Source organism: Zootoca vivipara, chromosome 8 (assembly GCF_965207765.1).
Source record: "Zootoca vivipara chromosome 8, rZooViv2.hap1.1, whole genome shotgun sequence".
Classification (NCBI taxonomy): domain Eukaryota; kingdom Metazoa; phylum Chordata; class Lepidosauria; order Squamata; family Lacertidae; genus Zootoca; species Zootoca vivipara.
The window spans coordinates 84,763,980-84,781,473 of NC_142591.1; the positions used below are offsets into that span (position 1 = coordinate 84,763,980).

General features: G+C 48.0%; 1 protein-coding gene across 1 annotated transcript; it reads right to left on the minus strand.

Moving 5' to 3' along the window:
• Positions 1 to 3,785: 3,785 nt before the first annotated feature.
• LOC118090312 (lymphocyte antigen 6E) lies at positions 3,786 to 15,022 on the minus strand. Its single transcript, XM_035125916.3, has 3 exons — positions 14,853 to 15,022; positions 6,884 to 7,003; positions 3,786 to 4,794 (listed from the first exon to the last, which is right to left on the minus strand). Exons 1-3 carry the CDS (start codon positions 14,902 to 14,904, stop codon positions 4,586 to 4,588), a joined length of 381 nt encoding a protein of 126 aa, XP_034981807.2. The 5' UTR covers positions 14,905 to 15,022; the 3' UTR covers positions 3,786 to 4,585.
• Between the last annotated feature and the right edge of the window lie 2,472 nt (positions 15,023 to 17,494).

A 17,494-nucleotide genomic window follows, 5' to 3' on the forward strand; every position in this document is an offset into this window, starting at 1 on the left:
CCTTTCAAAAGTACTAGCAACTTTCCTCCAGATTTTCTACTTGGGGTTGGGAATGGACATCCCATTGAGAGTAGTGTAGCACCAGCAGACATTCCCATTCACGCTGTGATATCGATTTCTGATATACGGCCACCTTTGGTTGCAGGGAGATTGGCTTCCTATACCCCAAGCTAATCTGGAATTGATTTGGGGACTAGATCGTAGATACTTGCTATCCATGCCGTATTTTTTTATTCTGCTCCATGACTGCTCGCAATTTGCTGGTAAAAGTTAGGGGCGAGGAGCCTTCAACCATTAAGATGTTGCTGACTACAACTCCCACCTTCCCATTGCCATGCTGGAGGACTATAGGTTCTCCATCCCTGGTATGAGGGCAACATAAGGACCATAACGTTGTTTTCCCTCCACAGCCCTGGGGACAGACTATTCCCAGCCCCACCCAAGCATGAATATGCTGATCTGCTAAGCCAGTGGTGGCGAACCTTTTATTATTATTAAAGGGTAAAGGTAAAGGGACCCCTGACCATTAGGTCCAGTCGTGACCGACTTTGGGGTTGCGCGCTCATTTCGCATTGTTGGCCGAGGGAGCCGGCGTATAGCTTCCAGGTCAAGTGGCCAGCATGACAAAGCCGCTTCTGGCAAACCAGAGCAGCACATGGAAACGCCGTTTACCTTCCCGCTGTAGCGGTTCCTATTTATCTACTTGCATTTTGACGTGCTTTCGAACTGCTAGGTTGGCAGGAGCTGGGACCAAGCAACGGGAGCTCACCCCGTCACAGGGATTTGAACCGCCAACCTTCTGATCAGCAAGCCCTAGGCTCAGTGGTTTAACCCACAGCGCCACCTGGGTCCCTATCTAAATCTTAATATACTACAATACCTCTACAAATCGTCCTCTACAACCTCCCTATACTTCTAAATCTTATATTAAACATTTCCAATATTGCAGTTATTTCTTAAATAAACTTTGAATTTCTTCCAATCTTCTTCCACCGACTCTTCTCTCTAGTCGCGAAGTCTCCCGGTCAATTCTGCCAGTTCCATAAATTCAATCATCTTCATTGGCCATTCATCCACTGTAGGTAGGTCTTCACTCTTCCAATTCTTAGCGGTGGCGAACCTTTTAGAGACTGAGTGCCCAAACTGCAAACCAAAACCCATTTATTTATCGCAAAGTGCCCCAAGTTTTTGAGCTGGGGGGGGGGGCTCCCCAAATAAGTTGTTGGCTGTCGACACGTGATTTACCACCAAAAGGCAGATGCAGGAAACTGGACCCACAGAGGGTGGGCCCATTTGAAGTTCTAGACCAGATCCACCTCATGACTTTCAGACTCTGATTGCCTGTTTCCATGAAGATGAATCCCGTCTTCCACAGATCGGTCTTGTCGCCCGTCGTGCCCACACACCCTTACCAGGCACCTAGACAAGCACCTCCACCTCCCGTCATGGTGGAAGGAGAGGAAGAGTACGAAGTAGAACAAATTCTAGACTCCAGGATGTGAAGAAAGAAGTTGCAAAACCTAATTGCATATAATAATAATAATAATAATAATAATAATAATAATAATAATAATAATAAATTTATTCCCCACCCATCTGGGTGGGTTTTCCCAGCCACTCCGGGTGGTTCCCAACAGAATATTAAAAACACGATAAGAAGAAGAAGAAGAGTTTGGATTTGATATCCCGCTCTATCACTACCCGAAGGAGTCTCAAAGCAGCTAACATTCTCCTTTCCCTTCCTCCCCCACAACAAACACTCTGTGAGGTGAGTGAGGCTGAGAGTCTTCAAAGAAGTGTGACTAGCCCAAGGTCACCCAGCAGCTGCATGTGGAGGAGCGGAGACACGAACCCGGTTCCCCAGATTACAAGTCTACTGCTCTTAACCACTACACCACACTGGCTCTCATAAGGCATCAAACATTAAAAACTTTGGGGGTATGGCTCCGAAGAAAGGTCATGGGATTACGCAGAACATGTCCATGTGCCAGACTTGCAAAGGGCGTTCCATACACGCCACCCCAACCGACCAAAACCACCACAGTGGGGGGAGGAGGAGAGCAGATCTGGAGTGGCCGGGGGAGGTGCTGTCAGGAACTGGGCAGAGGAGGAATGGTGGAGACCGCTTCCCCAGCCTGACCCTTCCAAAGAAGAAGAAGACAGTTCAGAATTAGAAGAGCGAGTTGAGGGAGATCACAGCTCAGAGGCAGATGAGGGGGAAAGCTGGGAAATAATGGGAGAGGAGGAGGAGGAAGAGGAAGCACCAGGAGGGCAACAGCTGATGGACACAGTGTCTTTAGAAAGCATTCCATCCCCTCCATCTCCCAGAACCTGACGAGCCTTGGAAGTAGGAGAGCAAAGGGCTCAGAAGCAGAGGGCCCTCAGTGCCACCCGTAGAGGAGATTGTGGTGAATGAGGAAGTGGGAGTAAAAGAGGATGGAGAGTCACTCAGGACGCCATTATTCCAACAGGCTGAGTTCCAAGCCTCTGTCCATAAATATTGAATAAAAAGCAGGTGCTAAGGACTTTTCCTTGCCTTATCCGTTCCTGGCAGCCTGCTGTGGGAGTTGTTTCCTCTGCCGCCTGACACTGCTAATGGATACAAATTACAATAAAGGAGATTCCTACTGAACATTAAGAAGATGTTTCTGGGCAGTGAGAGCTGTTCCACAGTGGAACGGACTTCCGACCTCAGCAGGTGGTGGATTCTCCTTCACTGGAGGTTTTTCAACAGAGGTTGGATCGCCATCTGCCAGGGATTCTTTAGCTGTGATTCCTGCATTGGAGGGGGTTGGACTAGATGACCTTTGGGGATGCCTCCCAACTCTGCAATTATTTTTATTATTTACTAGCTGGCCTGGCCACGCGTTGCTGTGGCTCAGTCTGTTAAATGGACCCTCAGAGCCCCCCTTCAGACTTCCTTCACCTTCAGAGTCCCCCTTCATTTTGTTTGAGATATTGAGATATTTTGCCCCTTACTCCCCCATCCCCCAGTTCATCCCAGTGAGTGTCCCCATCCTGTCCCGACCCATGAGCTAGCACATCCCCTCCTCTCCCCATTCCCTGGCACATCCCTGTGAGCGGCCCCACCCCCCCTCCGCAGTCCCCCCGGCTCATCCCTGTGAGTCCCCCAGCGTATCCTGGCCTGTATGCCAGGTTTTTGGTGTTGGGGGGGAAACGGCAGGGCGTGGTCCGCTTTTCGGCACGGTGTTGGCGGTGTCAGCGTGGCATGGTCTGTCTGTGACGGTTGTATGTGGGGGGCTAGGGGCAGGATCCCGCCAGCGGCCTTTGTGGAGGAATGGCCTTTGTGGTGGTTATAGCATGTCGGTTGGTGACGTCACGATCTCGGCTTGGCCTTGGAGACGGAGCTTCTGGCTACTATTTCCTAGCATTCACTTTCGTCTGAGTTGTGAGTTCTGAAACACGGGGTTCTGGGGGTTTTACATGGCCCAAGTGTGGCATCTGTCTACGCGAACTCTATATGGTCACTCGCATATTCACTTGGGACCTTGTGTCAAAATTTGAACGCAATCGGTCAAGCGGTTTCGGAGAAAAGTGGAGACACACCCACATGGCCAGTTTACATTTTTATATATATAGATTATTTATTCAACTTATACACCGCCCTATACCCAGAGGTCTCAGGGTGGTTGACAGCAAGACCACAACGTATAAAATCAAACCAAAAGCAATAACCCAGTAACCCAATTCTATTATTCTATTCTTCAGTTTATAATATTGTCATGGCTACTAAAACAGAATATCAATGACGACTGAGGCCGCAGATCTTAAATGGCAAAACTTTATTAACATGTGCTCCAGCTTTACAAATTAGGAAAGGTGATCGTGGAACCAGCTTGAGCCTGTGCTACAGGCCTGCTCTGAGCTCACTAAGACCTGGGGCTGTCCCAGACTTTTGCTCTTCTAACATAAAATAAAACTCAGGTAGAAAAATAAAAATCGGTTTGTGCAACCAATCTGCTCCCCCCCAGGACTCCCTGAAATAAGGAAAGCAATGGGGAATGATAAAGGAACGCATGAGATGGCATTTGCTTGATGCAATGTCATCTGATCTCCCCCTCTGCCACAAATGCTTGGCAAACAGCTGGTATTATTTAACTTCCTCGGAAACTTTGTGCAAACTGATTTTGCATGTCGGTTGTCTGGGAATGGCAAAGGTTGTGCAAACCAAACTCTGTGCAAACCAGTCAGAAAATGTGTTGTCTGGGAATGACCTGAGGCTTGGGGGGGGGGGGCAAATGATATGGGGTGGCTGGAGGAGAAGACTGATCAGCTGCTTTGTCGGGGGACTGGGGAGAAGATGATGCACTGCAACACCAAAGAGGAGCGAGAGGTTTCTGGGCAGGTGGAGGGAGGAGCTCCCTGCTCTGCAATACCAAGCAAGAAGCCAGGAATTTTAGCTTTCAGGGCAATGATCCAGGTGAGCAAGCCGTTCCGCGATGCTTCGGGGCAGGGGGAGTGTTTGCCGCCCACGGCGGGGATCTTGATATCGAACAAGTGAAAGGGGAGTGACATTTGACAGTTTTTGATAGGAGAACTGTGACCTTTGCTCCTCAGCGCCTCCTCACAAGATGGATTGGAAGATGTAGAAAAAACTGGCCAGGACTCCCACGGCCATCAGCAGCCCGCTGGTTTTGACGCTGGTGGCCCCGCTGATGTTGCAGAAGGAGCTATTGCAACACTTGGTTGAAACGCTCGTCAGGCCTGTGTCCATGAAGTTCTCTGTACAGGTCGGGGTGCATCTCTTGCTAAGCTGGTACACAGCGTTCTTGCCTGGAGGAAAGGAATGAAATGGGATGGTTATACACGCGTAGGTAAAAGGTAAAGGACCCCTGGACTGTTAAGTCCAGTCAAAGGCGACTATGGGGTTGCAGGGGCTCATCTCGCTCTCAGGCCAAGGGAGCCGGCTTTTGTCCACAGACAGCTTTCCGGGTCATGTGGCCAGCAGGACTAAACCGCTTCTGGTGCAATGGGACACCGTGACTGAAACCAGAGCGCACATGAAACGTTGTTTACCTTCCCACCGCAGCGGTACCTATTTATCTACTTGCGCTCATGTGCTTTTGAACTGCTAGGTTGGCAAGAGCTGGGACAGAGCGACGGGAGCTCACCCCGTTGCGGGGATTCGAACCGCCGACCTTCCAATCAGCAAGCCCAAGAGGCTCAGTGGTTTAGACCAAAGTGCCACCCAGCAGACCAGCAAAAGAGACCAGCAGCCTCAAGCGGGCAAAGGTTTGGCTGGTTATTTTGACCCAGAATGGGAAATCCAGCCCTGTCTGGACCATCAGTAAGACACGCATCTTCTGTTTCAAGATGCTGCCATTATCAATTCCGATCGTCCCTGATTCACTATGCTGACTGGGTCATTCCTGGAAGGCCACTGTTTCCCCATGCCTGCTCTCATTGCAGAACACACTTCCTCTTAATCTAGATTCCTTGCAAAGCTTTTGTTGTTGTTGTTGTTTTGCCATTGATGCTTCAGTTGTCATTCCTGCATTGCTGAGGTTCAGACTAGGTGGCCCTTGGGGGGTCCCTTCCAAATCTACAATTGTATGATTCTATCTACTCTTTCTTTCCCTGCACCCCAATCGCCTTCTCCCCTAACCAGCATTTCATTTCTGGGAAAGGGAGCTGAACTCTGGATATGCCACCCTCTCCCCGGTAGCCAATGACCCTAATTTCTCAGGCACTGAGAATAGTGCTGAAAGAAATGCACTCTGTTAACTGCTATGGGGCACTATAATATATTTTTTGTGTACAGTCGTACCTTGGTTTTTGAACAGCTTAGTTTTGAATCCCGAACACTGCAAACCTGGAATTGACTGTTCTGGTTTGCAAACTATTTTTGGAAACCGAACGTCTGACGGGGCTTCTGCAGCTTCCAATTGGCTGCAGGAGTTTCCTGCAGCCAATCAGAAACCGTGCTTTGGTTTCTGAACATTTTGGAAGTCAAACGGACTTCCGGAACGGATTCCGGTCGACTTCCAAGGTATGACTGTATTTCATGGCTGAGCTGCTAGGTCCAAGCCATGGTGAGGTATGGCACACACTGTCCATTTATCTTTCTGTGACGTTTTTCCTGCTGTTCACATTCCACAACTGGCTCCTCCTGCTCCTCCATTAGAATCTTCTGGGGCATTCTGTGACCTCACAGCAGCTCAGCCAATAGCTGGCTTCGGAGCTTGAGATGGGCCATAGGTGAGGGCTAGCTTTCTTTCTTTTGATAATAATTTTTATTAGTTTTCCAATTACAATAATCCAATAATAGCCTCATTATAACATTGCCAGATTATAATACAATTCCTAATACAAATCATACAAATGCCAAATTATACAATTTAGGTGGCTCCCCGCATGCTAGAATTGATGGTTTGATGATTTACTTTGTTTCTGCGTTCCAAAATCTTAACGATTTCACTTATACAACAGCTGCAATATATATAACTCCTATTTGGGATAACACATTAAATAACTTATAAGTGAAGCTCTCATACTATATCATTGTACTTTCTGTGTGTGACATTTATTCTGTCCGTATTATTTCTTCCTGTCTTTGTAAAATGTCATGGCTGTCTTTTCTCGCTTGTTGTCGCTCTCCATCATGCCTTGAGCAGAGCTGATATCCCATTGTTGTTCCAAAAATTCCCCCCTCCCTCAGTCCCATGCTCTTTGCAGCTTTAACAATAGCTGCAAAAGTCACTCTATCCCAGGCAGTAACCTGCTTTCGCCTTTTTTTCTTCCAGCCTAGGAAGAAGAGGGATCTGTCATACTAGCCAGTCCCCTTGACCTTGAGGGATAGGGCTTCGCCTCCCTCTCAGCAACTGTAGCTTCAGAGAGAACATAACAAAGGTTTGAAACCTACCCGTTCCTGAAGTGGAAGTGATCGTGGTACAGAACTGATCCTGTTCTGAGCACTTAACTGCCTTTAAACAGTTCCAGTTGGAAGGCTCATTTTCGCACCTGTAGCAAAAAAAGGAGTGGGCTGTGCGGAAAGAAAACAGAGGGACAAAAGTCAAGCAAAGGCATCTCTTTCCCAGGTGAACATAAATCATTGTTTGTCTCTGTGTGGCTGTGACCTTCAAGCCTGTGAGCACCTTGGGGGCGAAGCAACACGCCTTAGAGCAGGGAGTGAGGAATCATAGAATCATAGAGTTGGAAGAGACCACAAGGGCCATCCAGTCCAACCCCCTGCCAAGCAGGAAACACCATCAAAGCATTCTTGACATATGCCTGTCAAGCCTCTGCTTAAAGACCTCCAAAGAAGGAGACTCCACCACACTCCTTGGCAGCAAATTCCACTGCCGAACAGCTCTTACTGTCAGGAAGTTCTTCCTAATGTTTAGGTGGAAGCTTCTTTCTTGTAGCTTGAATGCATTGCTCCGTGTCCGCTTCTCTGGAGCAGCAGAAAACAACCGTTCACCCTCTTCTATATGACATCCTTTTAACACTTTGCTTTTCCAGATACTGTTTAGCCTCAAGTCCCATCAGTCCCAGCCAGCATAGTCAAAGGGAATTTCCCTTTAAAAAAGGGAGAACTTGACAGCTATGCCCAGGTGTTTTTTTTCAAGGTTTTAAGCCTCTGTGGATCAGATAGACTATCAAGCTTCTTCCTTGGGCAGTAAGAAGCCAGTACAATGGTCACTTTATGGTTCAAGGGTCTGCACTGAAAAGAATGAACGCAAGTTAGCCATGGTCATTAATTTCATTGGGTCTACTCTGAGTAAAATATGATTTGAATACAACCCAGGATGTCCACCCTGCCTTTCTGCTCAAAACGAAGCGCCTCTCACATCTTACAAATCACAATACAGTAACAACAGTGTCGTGGTTAGAATCAGCACCCTGCCCTTCGATCCAAATATTTAGTTAACTAATAAAATAGTCAGATCCATACCAAAAAGAACCCATAAACTCAAAAATATAAAACATCAAAAACAAGAAATCAAAATACCCAATGCATACTATACATGCAAATTGAAATGAAACTATGGCAGATCTATTCATGCTGTCAGGGCAGGAACTTTGGGCGCAGTCCGGGGACCCCACTCAGCAAAATGGGCAAGTGTGAGGAATGATAATGTTGCTTTTTCACCCCAAAAAACCCCATGGTGCTGCAACTGCTAGATAACCGCAGACAGCGCAGATTTGCTTATGCTTATTTTTAGACCAGCTTGTGGTTAGAATGCTCGCAAATAGGGCAGCTTGCAGCTGGAATACGCTTTATTTGTATGCTTTGGCAGGTATAGAGCTTGTTTCTACCAGTTAGTGGTCAAGATGTGGCTTTGTCGCTTGAGTCAATGCGTAAAAACATAGAACCACGGACCAAATAAGGAGAAAGGTAAACAGGAGGGAGGGGTGGTCGTAATCAGAGGAATTTGAGATGTCAACAAGGGCGGGGATTTTAGTTGGGAAATTAGGCGGTTGTGATAGGCTGTAAACCTTGCAAGTACCCAGCCAATGGGGAAACAAGGGAGGGAACCTGCACTTCAAGGATAAGGAAATTTAAGCTTATGCTTTGTCAATTTTGGGTGTGCCTACTCTGGACACCCGCTCTTGCAAGAACGTATTGCATGCTGCTTCACCAACCTTGTTCAGCTTGTATTTTAAGGAGCGGGATTTTTACTTCTAACACAAGGGGCGCCCCAAAACAGGGCAGGACTGGCTTAACACATTTTGAAATAAGTAGCACAATGCAGATTTCCTTCCAAGGAGGTTCTGCATGAGGCTATTAACACTAGGGTTACCAGACGTCCCCGGTTCTCGGGAACAGCCCCCGGATTTGCAAATCTGTCCCCGGACAAATTGCATCCCCGGAATGTCCCCAGATTTGCACATCTGTCCCGGGGAAATGTGGCAGGCGGCAGCCTCAGCAGCCCGGAGCCAGCCTGGTAGTGCAGTTGGCTCTGGCTGGCTTCAGGAGCTGCTCACTGCCCACTGCTGTGGCACCTGCCATTTTTCCTGCGCCACGGAAGCAAGCAGCAAGCAGCTCCTGAAGCCAGCCAGAGCCAACTGCACTACCAGGCTGGCCCCTCCTGGGCAACGCCTGCCCGCCCCCGCCCGTGACTCCTGAGCCTCCCCCGATCTGTCAAAACAAAGGGGGATGGGGGAAGGAGATCTGGGAAGGCTTGGGAGTCACGGGCGGGTGCGGGCAGGCGTTGCCCATTTTTTTAAAAAAAAACACCTCTGCGCATTCATGTTTCACAGGGTGCGAAAGAAAGGCTTTGCACCTTTATACAATATGCATGTGTGCTTGGGCCCAGGGTCTTTTGCCTCACCATCCCCACTACTCACTCCCTGTTGCTACTCAGATTTGAAAGGAAAAAAAAGATGTCCCCAGATTCATTGAAAAAATCTGGTAACCATAATAAAGACCAGAGTTTACCTCTGAGCAGGCCTTGAAAACCACAACACACTAAAAAGCATCAATGAGAAAGCAGGTCAATTGCTTTCCTTATTATTATTATTATTATTATTATTATTATTATTATTATTATTATTATTTTATAATTTATACCCCACCCATCTGGCTGGGTTTCCCCAGCCACTCTAAAGCAAGGATGTTTTAACTAAAGAGTGTGAACTCAAAGAAAGAGCTAGAAGGTGGTGGACTTTCCTTCCTTTTTCAACAGAGGTTGGGTGGTCACCTGTCGGGGATTCTTTTGCTGGGATTCCTGCATTGCAGGGGGTTGGACTAGATGACCCATTGGTACCCCTTCCAACTCTACAATTCTGGGATTCCTCCAGCCAGCGGCCTCAGAGGTGCATATTGTAGGGTTCTATGCAATGCGCTATGGAAATCTAGATGCATAGATAAGGACCTTGTTTACATTCTGCTCTGCACATCTCCAAAGCCTTCATTAAGCGCAAATCACGGCAAGGGCGTTGCAACCTCTTGGTGGTAAGATCCCAAACAATTTGGCAAACAGCCAACCTACTGAGGTGCCCTCAAGGCAGGGCAGTTTCACTGGCAACACCTCTGTTCATAGCTGCCAAGTTTTCCCTTTTCTCGCGAGGAAGCCTATTCAGCATAAGGGAATTTCCCTTAAAAAAGGGAGAACTTGGCAGCTATGCCTCTGTTGCTGGGACCTGCTCACAACACATCTCCTATCAAAAGACCAAGACTAGAAGACAAAAAAGGGTGTTAGGAGTGCGTGCAGGAATGGGGCCCTGTGACTGGTAGGGCCTTGCAGGACTGGGGCCTTCCTGAGTTTGGCCTGGAAGGGCAAGGCACGGCCGCACAGGTGAGGCTTGACAGAAGACTCGTAGCACCTGGTGGCAAGGGCCGGGAAGGGTATATAAGACCAGTATTTCACTCTGGCTCTTCACAGCAACACACTACCCACCTTGCTGTGCTTTGGCTTCTGGTATACCTCCTGGTATCCTGACACTTGCACTCTTGGTTTCCTGACCCCTGGACTGCTGACCCTGGACTGCTGATTCCTGCTTCCCAACCTCTACCCCTGTCCAGACTACCAAGCCAGGACTCCGACTGCCTGTAACCCAGACCGTGACAAAGGGTTGGGGGGTGTTTCCTTAGACAGGAAAAATGACAGTAATAATTTTAATAGTTTTTTTTATTTATACCCCACCCATCTGGCTGGGTAAAGTGATCCATTAATTTGCAACCTAGCCAAGATTCTGGTGAAATACAAAACGGCCAGTGTTGAATTGACTTGCAAATGGAAATATTTGGCTTCTGAAAGCTCCCAATCATTATTATAATAGGATTATTATAATATTACTAGTGTCATTCAGCCCGTTTAGAAAACGGGTGCTAGAAGATATGTGAGAGGAGCGGCGGGGCCACGGCCTTCCCTCTCTCTCTGCGCTCAGCCGCGGGGTGCACTGGGAACGCAAGTAAACAAACTCGCTCTCCTGTCGTGCCCCGCGGCCGAGTGCAGAGAGGGAGGGAAGGCCGTGGCCTCGCCGCTCCTCTCACGGGCTCCTCCGTCGCTGCTCCGCAGCCTCTAGACGCCCATGGAGGCTGGCCCCCTGAGGGCGAGGAGCTCAGGACGGGCAGAGGCCAGGGAAGGTGAGGCACGCTCGGGCCGGGCTGCTCCCTCTGCTGCTGTTACCGTCGCCGCCTCCGCCTCCTTCCTTCGTCAGAACAACGGAGGCTGGTGACGAAGGTGGCTCCGGGGGCGCCCATGGCTGTTGTGGGGCCGAAGCCGCGGCGGCGGGAGGGGATCCTCTAGGCGTCCATGGAGGCCGCCGCTGGGAGCAGCCCATTAGCACAGCCTCCTGCGCCGCATGAGAGTGTCCTGGGCGCGCGACCAATATATTGTCTCTGCGTCCAATCCCTGTGTCCGTGGGGCACATGCGCAGTAGACACTTGCATATTATTATATAGGATTATTATGTATTATTATAATAGCAATAACAATTATTGTGGTGTAGTGGTTAAGAGCGGTAGACTTGTAATCTGGGGAACCGGGTTCGCGTCTCTGCTCCTCCACATGCAGCTGCTGGGTGACCTTGGGCTAGTCACACTTCTCTGAAGTCTCTCAGCCTCACTCACCTCACAGAGTGTTTGTTGTGGGTGGGAAGGAAAGGAGAATGTTAGCCGCTTTGAGACTCCTTCGGGGACTGATAAAGAGGGATATCAAATCCAAACTCTTAATTATAATAATAGAGCAAAGCAGGCTTTTCCAGCCTGGTGCCTTCCAGATGTTTTGGACTATGTCTGTCATCAGCCCCACCCAGCAAACAACTGCAGAAAAGTAGGAGGCAAACAGGCCAGGCCACTCCTTCAAAGCACACTTCATTGCATATTTATTCCCAAGTGTTGCCATGTTCACGGAGCGAGGTTCTGCCCACCTCAATTCCCACAGGATTACAGCTCTCGGTTTGTAGTTCTTTCTGGCTTTTATTAAAATGTATGGGGCAATCTGCCACCTAGACTTTATCTCACACTGTCCTGCAGCTGAAGGATTCTGTGAGAAGTTCCGATGGACCGAGGAAGCCAAGTCCGAGTGAGGGCAGGAAACTTTGCCTTCGTTCTGAATAGGCTTCCTGGTGACATCTTGTAAGCAATCCGATGGACATCACAAAGCCAAATATGGGCAACGGCTTGTTTCACAGCTCTGTGCCCCCAAGATGTTGGCAAAATGGAGGGGGGGTCTTTTTCTTTTTCTAAATATGTTTTTATTGATTTTCCAATATCGTTCCAATAACAGCCTCATTATAACAATACCAATTTTATCCAGTTAATACAATTATTAATGCCCATTATTCAAATGTCAAATTATATAGGTAGTTTAGTCAAACTGGCCTCTCCATGTGCTAGATTTGATGGCTTTGTTCTTCTACATTTTTTCTGCCTTCCAAAATCTTAATAAGTTCCATTACATTCCATTCAGATATAATAATCACTTATATAACAGCTACAATCTTGTGATTTCCTTTGTGTTGGTATATTAGGTAATTTTTAAAGTTTCAAGTGAGGAACTCTAACTGTAATCCTTAGTCTTTCCTTCATGTGATAGTTCCCACCCCCACAATATTTTCCTATCGATATATGGTGTTATATCCTTCATTCCTACAACTGTTGATGCTTCCCATCATGCCTCGGGAGAAGCGGTTATCTCACAGTTTCCAGAGTCACTGCATCGCTTCATCCCATGATTTGGCTTCCAGTAAACAAGCCATCTTCACCATTTTTCTAACCTAGGAAGAACAGTCTGAATCCAGACTGCAGATAATTAATCCAAAAGCTTCTATTCCTGCAGCTGGTAGACTCCTTTCCTCCCTGCCGCTGATTTATGGCCAATTATCCTTATCTCAAAAAAAAAACATTCATTTGCGGATAATGGATGTTAGGGAAGACTTTGCTCCATATTTTCAAAGCTTAATGTCCCCCCCCTCTCAGTTCCTTTCTCTCTCACACGCAGTTCCAGTTTTGTTAAATGTTTATATTCCAATTTCTTCCATCGTCACTTGTACAGAAGTGGGGGTTTTTACTTGCATTCCTGGGAGGGTTGCCGTATCATAAATGTAGAGAAAAACTTTAATATGAGCAAACCGTGTGCTCCCTTCCCCTCATTGTCTTTCCCCGAATGAAATCCCCTCTCAAGCCAAACCTTTTAAATCCTTGTAGCTGGGTTGTTTTCGCAGTTTCTTATCTCATCATCTCTAACACGTGCCTGTGGTTTACTCCAATTTTAAAAAGCCAATTAGCAGGATAACCTGTGCTGACAGGATCAGGGGGTCCATGCACCCAGTGCCTTTGCCTGCCCTCGCATTCCATGGGGAAGCGAGTGCCAGACAGCCAAACACCGGGTGAGAGCCAGGTTCCTCTTGCAACCAAAGAGGAATGCAGAAAATGCCATTCCCTCATCATTATCTGATTATCTCTGTCTGTCTGCCTGTCTCCTGCGGTGTTGGAAGAGGCATCCATCCCCTGGCGCACAGGAAACATGAAGCCCAGAGGGGCGGTTTTCCAACCCAAATCTCTCCCTTTGTTTGGTTTCAATCTAGTCCCCTTGTCCCCCCCCCTCCTTCCCAGCTGTAGTCTTACAATCCTACTGGATTGTAATTTGGAGGGTGGGACCTCAAACATGTCATGCTCCCAGCATGAAGGCTCTGCGTGTCCTGAGAAATTTCATTCTCCTGCACAACGTTTCATTACACTGCGCAAAATGTGTACCATTCAACATCCACAGACATAGAGCTATGTGAATTGCCCATCCCTACCATCTTTCTGCTGCAAAAAAAAAAAAATGCAGGGTGGCTGGAACGCCTAGGCAGATTGTTCATATACATAACTTTCCATACACTAATGTCAGATCACGTAATATGTTCTATGCACAGGAGCAGGGAAAAGCATGACGGCACATTAGGCAGATACTTGTTCCTGCCACAGGTACACCCTGCATAAGTGCATACCTGAAGCTTGTCTGGGTGAGCCAACCTTTCTTAGGAAACTTTTCTGCAGGGATAAGAATCTTCCAACATTCAGCTGGGCTAGGGACAACCTAAAGCTACTTTTCTGTTATTTAATCCAATAGTCCATTGCATATCCTTTGTTTGAGTGGAATGTGGTCACTTCTTCTCCCATCGCCTTTTAGACGTTTCTGAAAGGCTACTCACACAAGCCTTCATTCACACAGTCCCTTCCACCTTCCCTCATCTGACTTGCCCTCTAAATCCCACGCCGTCAGACAGACAGACGGGACAAAAAAGAGGAGACAACACTTCTTCACACCAGTGCCTAATTAATGCCTAGAATTCCACTGGCCAAATGGAACCTCCAGAGTTAGTGCAGTATACCTCAGAATGCCGGTGGCTGAGGGGGACAACAGCTGTTGCCTTCATGCCCTCTTTCCTGAAAACATCTGGCTGGGAACTAACAGCAACAGGATGATAGATCAAATGGATCTCTTATACATTCATATCCTTGTAAATCTTCAGTAAAAAAAACTTCCCATGGTGTTAGAAACTTAGGTGTGGTTTGTTTTTTTTATGGGGCATTCAGTATTAAACACGAGTCATTGGTCTGAGCAGTATTTATTAGGTTCCCCCTTTTAGATTGTAGATCACAGAATCGTAGAGTTGGAAGGAAACTTGAGGATTATCATCTGGGATCGTCCCCTGCAATGCTTCCACCCAATGTGGGGCTCGAACCCACAGCCCTGAGATCAAGAGTCTCCTGCTCTGTGGCTATAATGCTCTGGTGCTTACACCTTATGCTCTCCCCCGGGTTGCAGGGAGTTGGACCGGAGGGCGCTTCGCATCCCTCCCAGCCCTACAATCCTGCGATTCTATGAGTTTCCAAGTCTCCCATCCTTTTCTGCAGCTCTTTGCCCTAAGCAAAGGTGAGAAGTGTGCCTTACCTTTTCCGGCGCATAAGATCGCCACCAGCAAGGCAACCAGCAGAGTCTTCATCTTTGCAGTAGTCTGTGGAACCGTCTCCCAGGCTGCTGGCCACTATGGTTATATATACCTCTGGGGTGTTTCTCTTTTGTTGCCATGGTCACAATAATTTTAGGGTTCGGGAAGCCGAGGACAGGGAGGGACACAGACGGCTGAGGAATGAGCATAGGAGTTTGTCAGTGTGGGAGTGGTTATGGCCCTGTGAGATCACCAAAGGCAATTCATCATTATGAGAGAGAGAGAGAGAGAGAGAGAGAGAGAGAGAGAGAGAGAGAGAGAGAGAGAGAGAGAGAGAGAGAGAGGAGCACATGCAGGTCCTCAAAGGGGAGAGGCTTTAGTTCTGCAGCAGGAGATCTGCCTCCAGAAGATCCCTAGAAACTCTCAGTGGTAGACATTCTTGACCAGGGATAGGCAACCTAAGGCCCATGGGCCGGTAGTGGCCCATGAAGCTTGTCTAACCAGTCCATGGCTACCCCTGCCAGCCCCCTGCCGCCCCCTGCTCTTACCGGCACAGGGGCCAACTTCCGGGCTGCTGGCGCCTGCGCACATGCACACTGCCGCTCCTCCGACCCAGATGTGCGACAGAAATAGCGTGTGCGCACACATGCAGGACAGAGAAGCGCCCGTGCACACGCACATGCGCTATTTCCGGCGCACTTCTGGGTCGGAGGAGCGCCGGAAATAGTGTGTGTGTACATGCACAGGTGCTCCTCCAACCTGGAAGAGCGTGCATGCTCACACACTCCGGCCCATCCTCTGATGGACAGAATGTGGACTGGCCCATCCTCCGATTAAGGTTGCCGACCTCTGTTCTTGGCTGTCTTGTTTTGGTTGCATGTAATCCGTTTGGGGGGATCTGCTCAGCTGAAGAGCAGGGTAAGAATGGAACAAAATGTCACACAAGCAAATGAAATACCCAGCCTTGGGGAGGAGGGAAATTGGAACAGCAGCATTATTGCAAAAAAAACAAAAACAGAACCCTAAAACACAGAAATTTGGGGCATTTTGATGTATGTTTAGAACATCCTCAAATACTATGAGCTTTCGTGTGCATGCAGACTTCTTCAGATGCACACAAAAGGTCATTCCAATAACAAACTTAGTTGGTCTCTAAGGTGCTACTGGAAGGAATTTTTTTATTTTGTTTTGACTAGGGCAGACCAACACGGTTACCTACCGGTAACTCAAATATTGCAAAGACAGGGGCTGCACACATACATAAAGGTGCAAAGCCTGGGGCTCCTTTGTAGGACTGTGGGAGGAATTCAGTTCCGTTTGCCTTTAAAGCCGAATTGACCTCATTTGCACTTCCTGAAACAATACATCAACCGAAACACAGCTGTCCTTCGAAATTCGCAGCTCCCCGAATTTTGCAATGCAGCAACGTGCTAAAATGAATATACTAGAGCAGGGGTCCCCAAACTACGGCCCCCGGGCCGGATGCGGCCCAATCGGCCTCCCAATCCGGCCCGCGATGACCCCCGCCGCCCGCTGCCGCCGCCCGCTCTTATGGCGCGCGGCACGGCGACGATCAGAAAAATCGGCAAAAAATCGCTGAAAATCCATTTTGCGCATGCGTATGGGCCTCTCCCGACCCAGAAGAGGTCATTTCCGATGCACTTCCGGGTCGGGGGAGGCCCATACGCATGCGCACAAGCGATTTTCGGCGATTTTTTCCCCGCCCGTGTGCGTGTGCGCATGCGCGCGGGCGCGCACTCCCCTGCCCTCCGGCCCGCTGCGTGCGCACTCCCCTGCCCTCCGGCCCGCCGCGCGGTCGGCGCGGTGGGCACCGGCCCACTGCGCGGTAAGTCTGGGGACCCCTGTACTAGAGTAAGGTGTGCGTGAAAAAACATACAAAAATGCATAGTGAAAATTCATCGTGCAAATGTGTACACCGGGGAAAAACCCACATATGACAATGTGCATAATAGGAAAAATTCACACTAAAATGCTTGTGAATTGTCATGAGGATTGTAATGCAGCAGCAGCAGCCTGCTGTGAAAATGTGGAGAACAAAATTTGAGACTGGGAAAATGAGAAGCTTGATAGATTTGCCCATCCCTACTTCCAGGTGATCAGGACTCAGTAAGGGCCTGTTACCTTACAGGAACACACTATGTGTGTGTGTGTGTGTGTGTGTGTGTGTGTGTGTGTGTGTGTGTAAACTAGGCATGTGAGTTTGTCTCCAATGTTCAAGGAAACCGCTTGACCGATTGCGTTCAAATTTGGACACAAAATCAAATGTGACTACGAGAGCAAGCCCATGCCGTTTTCTTTTTAAAAAATACTTTTTTATTATTTTCTCAAATACAAACACAAACACAAGATTACAACATACAGTAAGGAAAAATAATCATCTATTAGACAATTCTTCTGTTGCACTTCCATTACTATTTACTATATACATTCTGATGTTCTGCCAAACGCGACTTCCTCCTTTCTCCGCTTTTGGTTTTCCACACTTATCATCTTATACCTTGCGCTTTCTTCATCTGTTATTCTGTTATTCTCTTAGTTATACTCACTATTTTATAACCAGAGGCCTCTATTACTCCTGTTGTAGGTTTTATGTCAATCCTGTTAGTGTCTTTATTGTTCTACA

Excerpts from the sequence above, each read along its gene's own strand:
- LOC118090312 (XM_035125916.3), bottom strand. The coding sequence starts at position 14,904 with ATGAAGACTCTGCTGGTTGCCTTGCTGGTGGCGATCTTATGCGCCGGA. Across the intron at positions 7,004-14,852 it reads GATCTTATGCGCCGGAAAAG|CCCACTCCTTTTTTTGCTAC; the intron begins GTAAGGCACACT and ends CTTTCCGCACAG. Across the intron at positions 4,795-6,883 it reads CACTTCCACTTCAGGAACGG|GCAAGAACGCTGTGTACCAG; the intron begins GTAGGTTTCAAA and ends CCTTTCCTCCAG.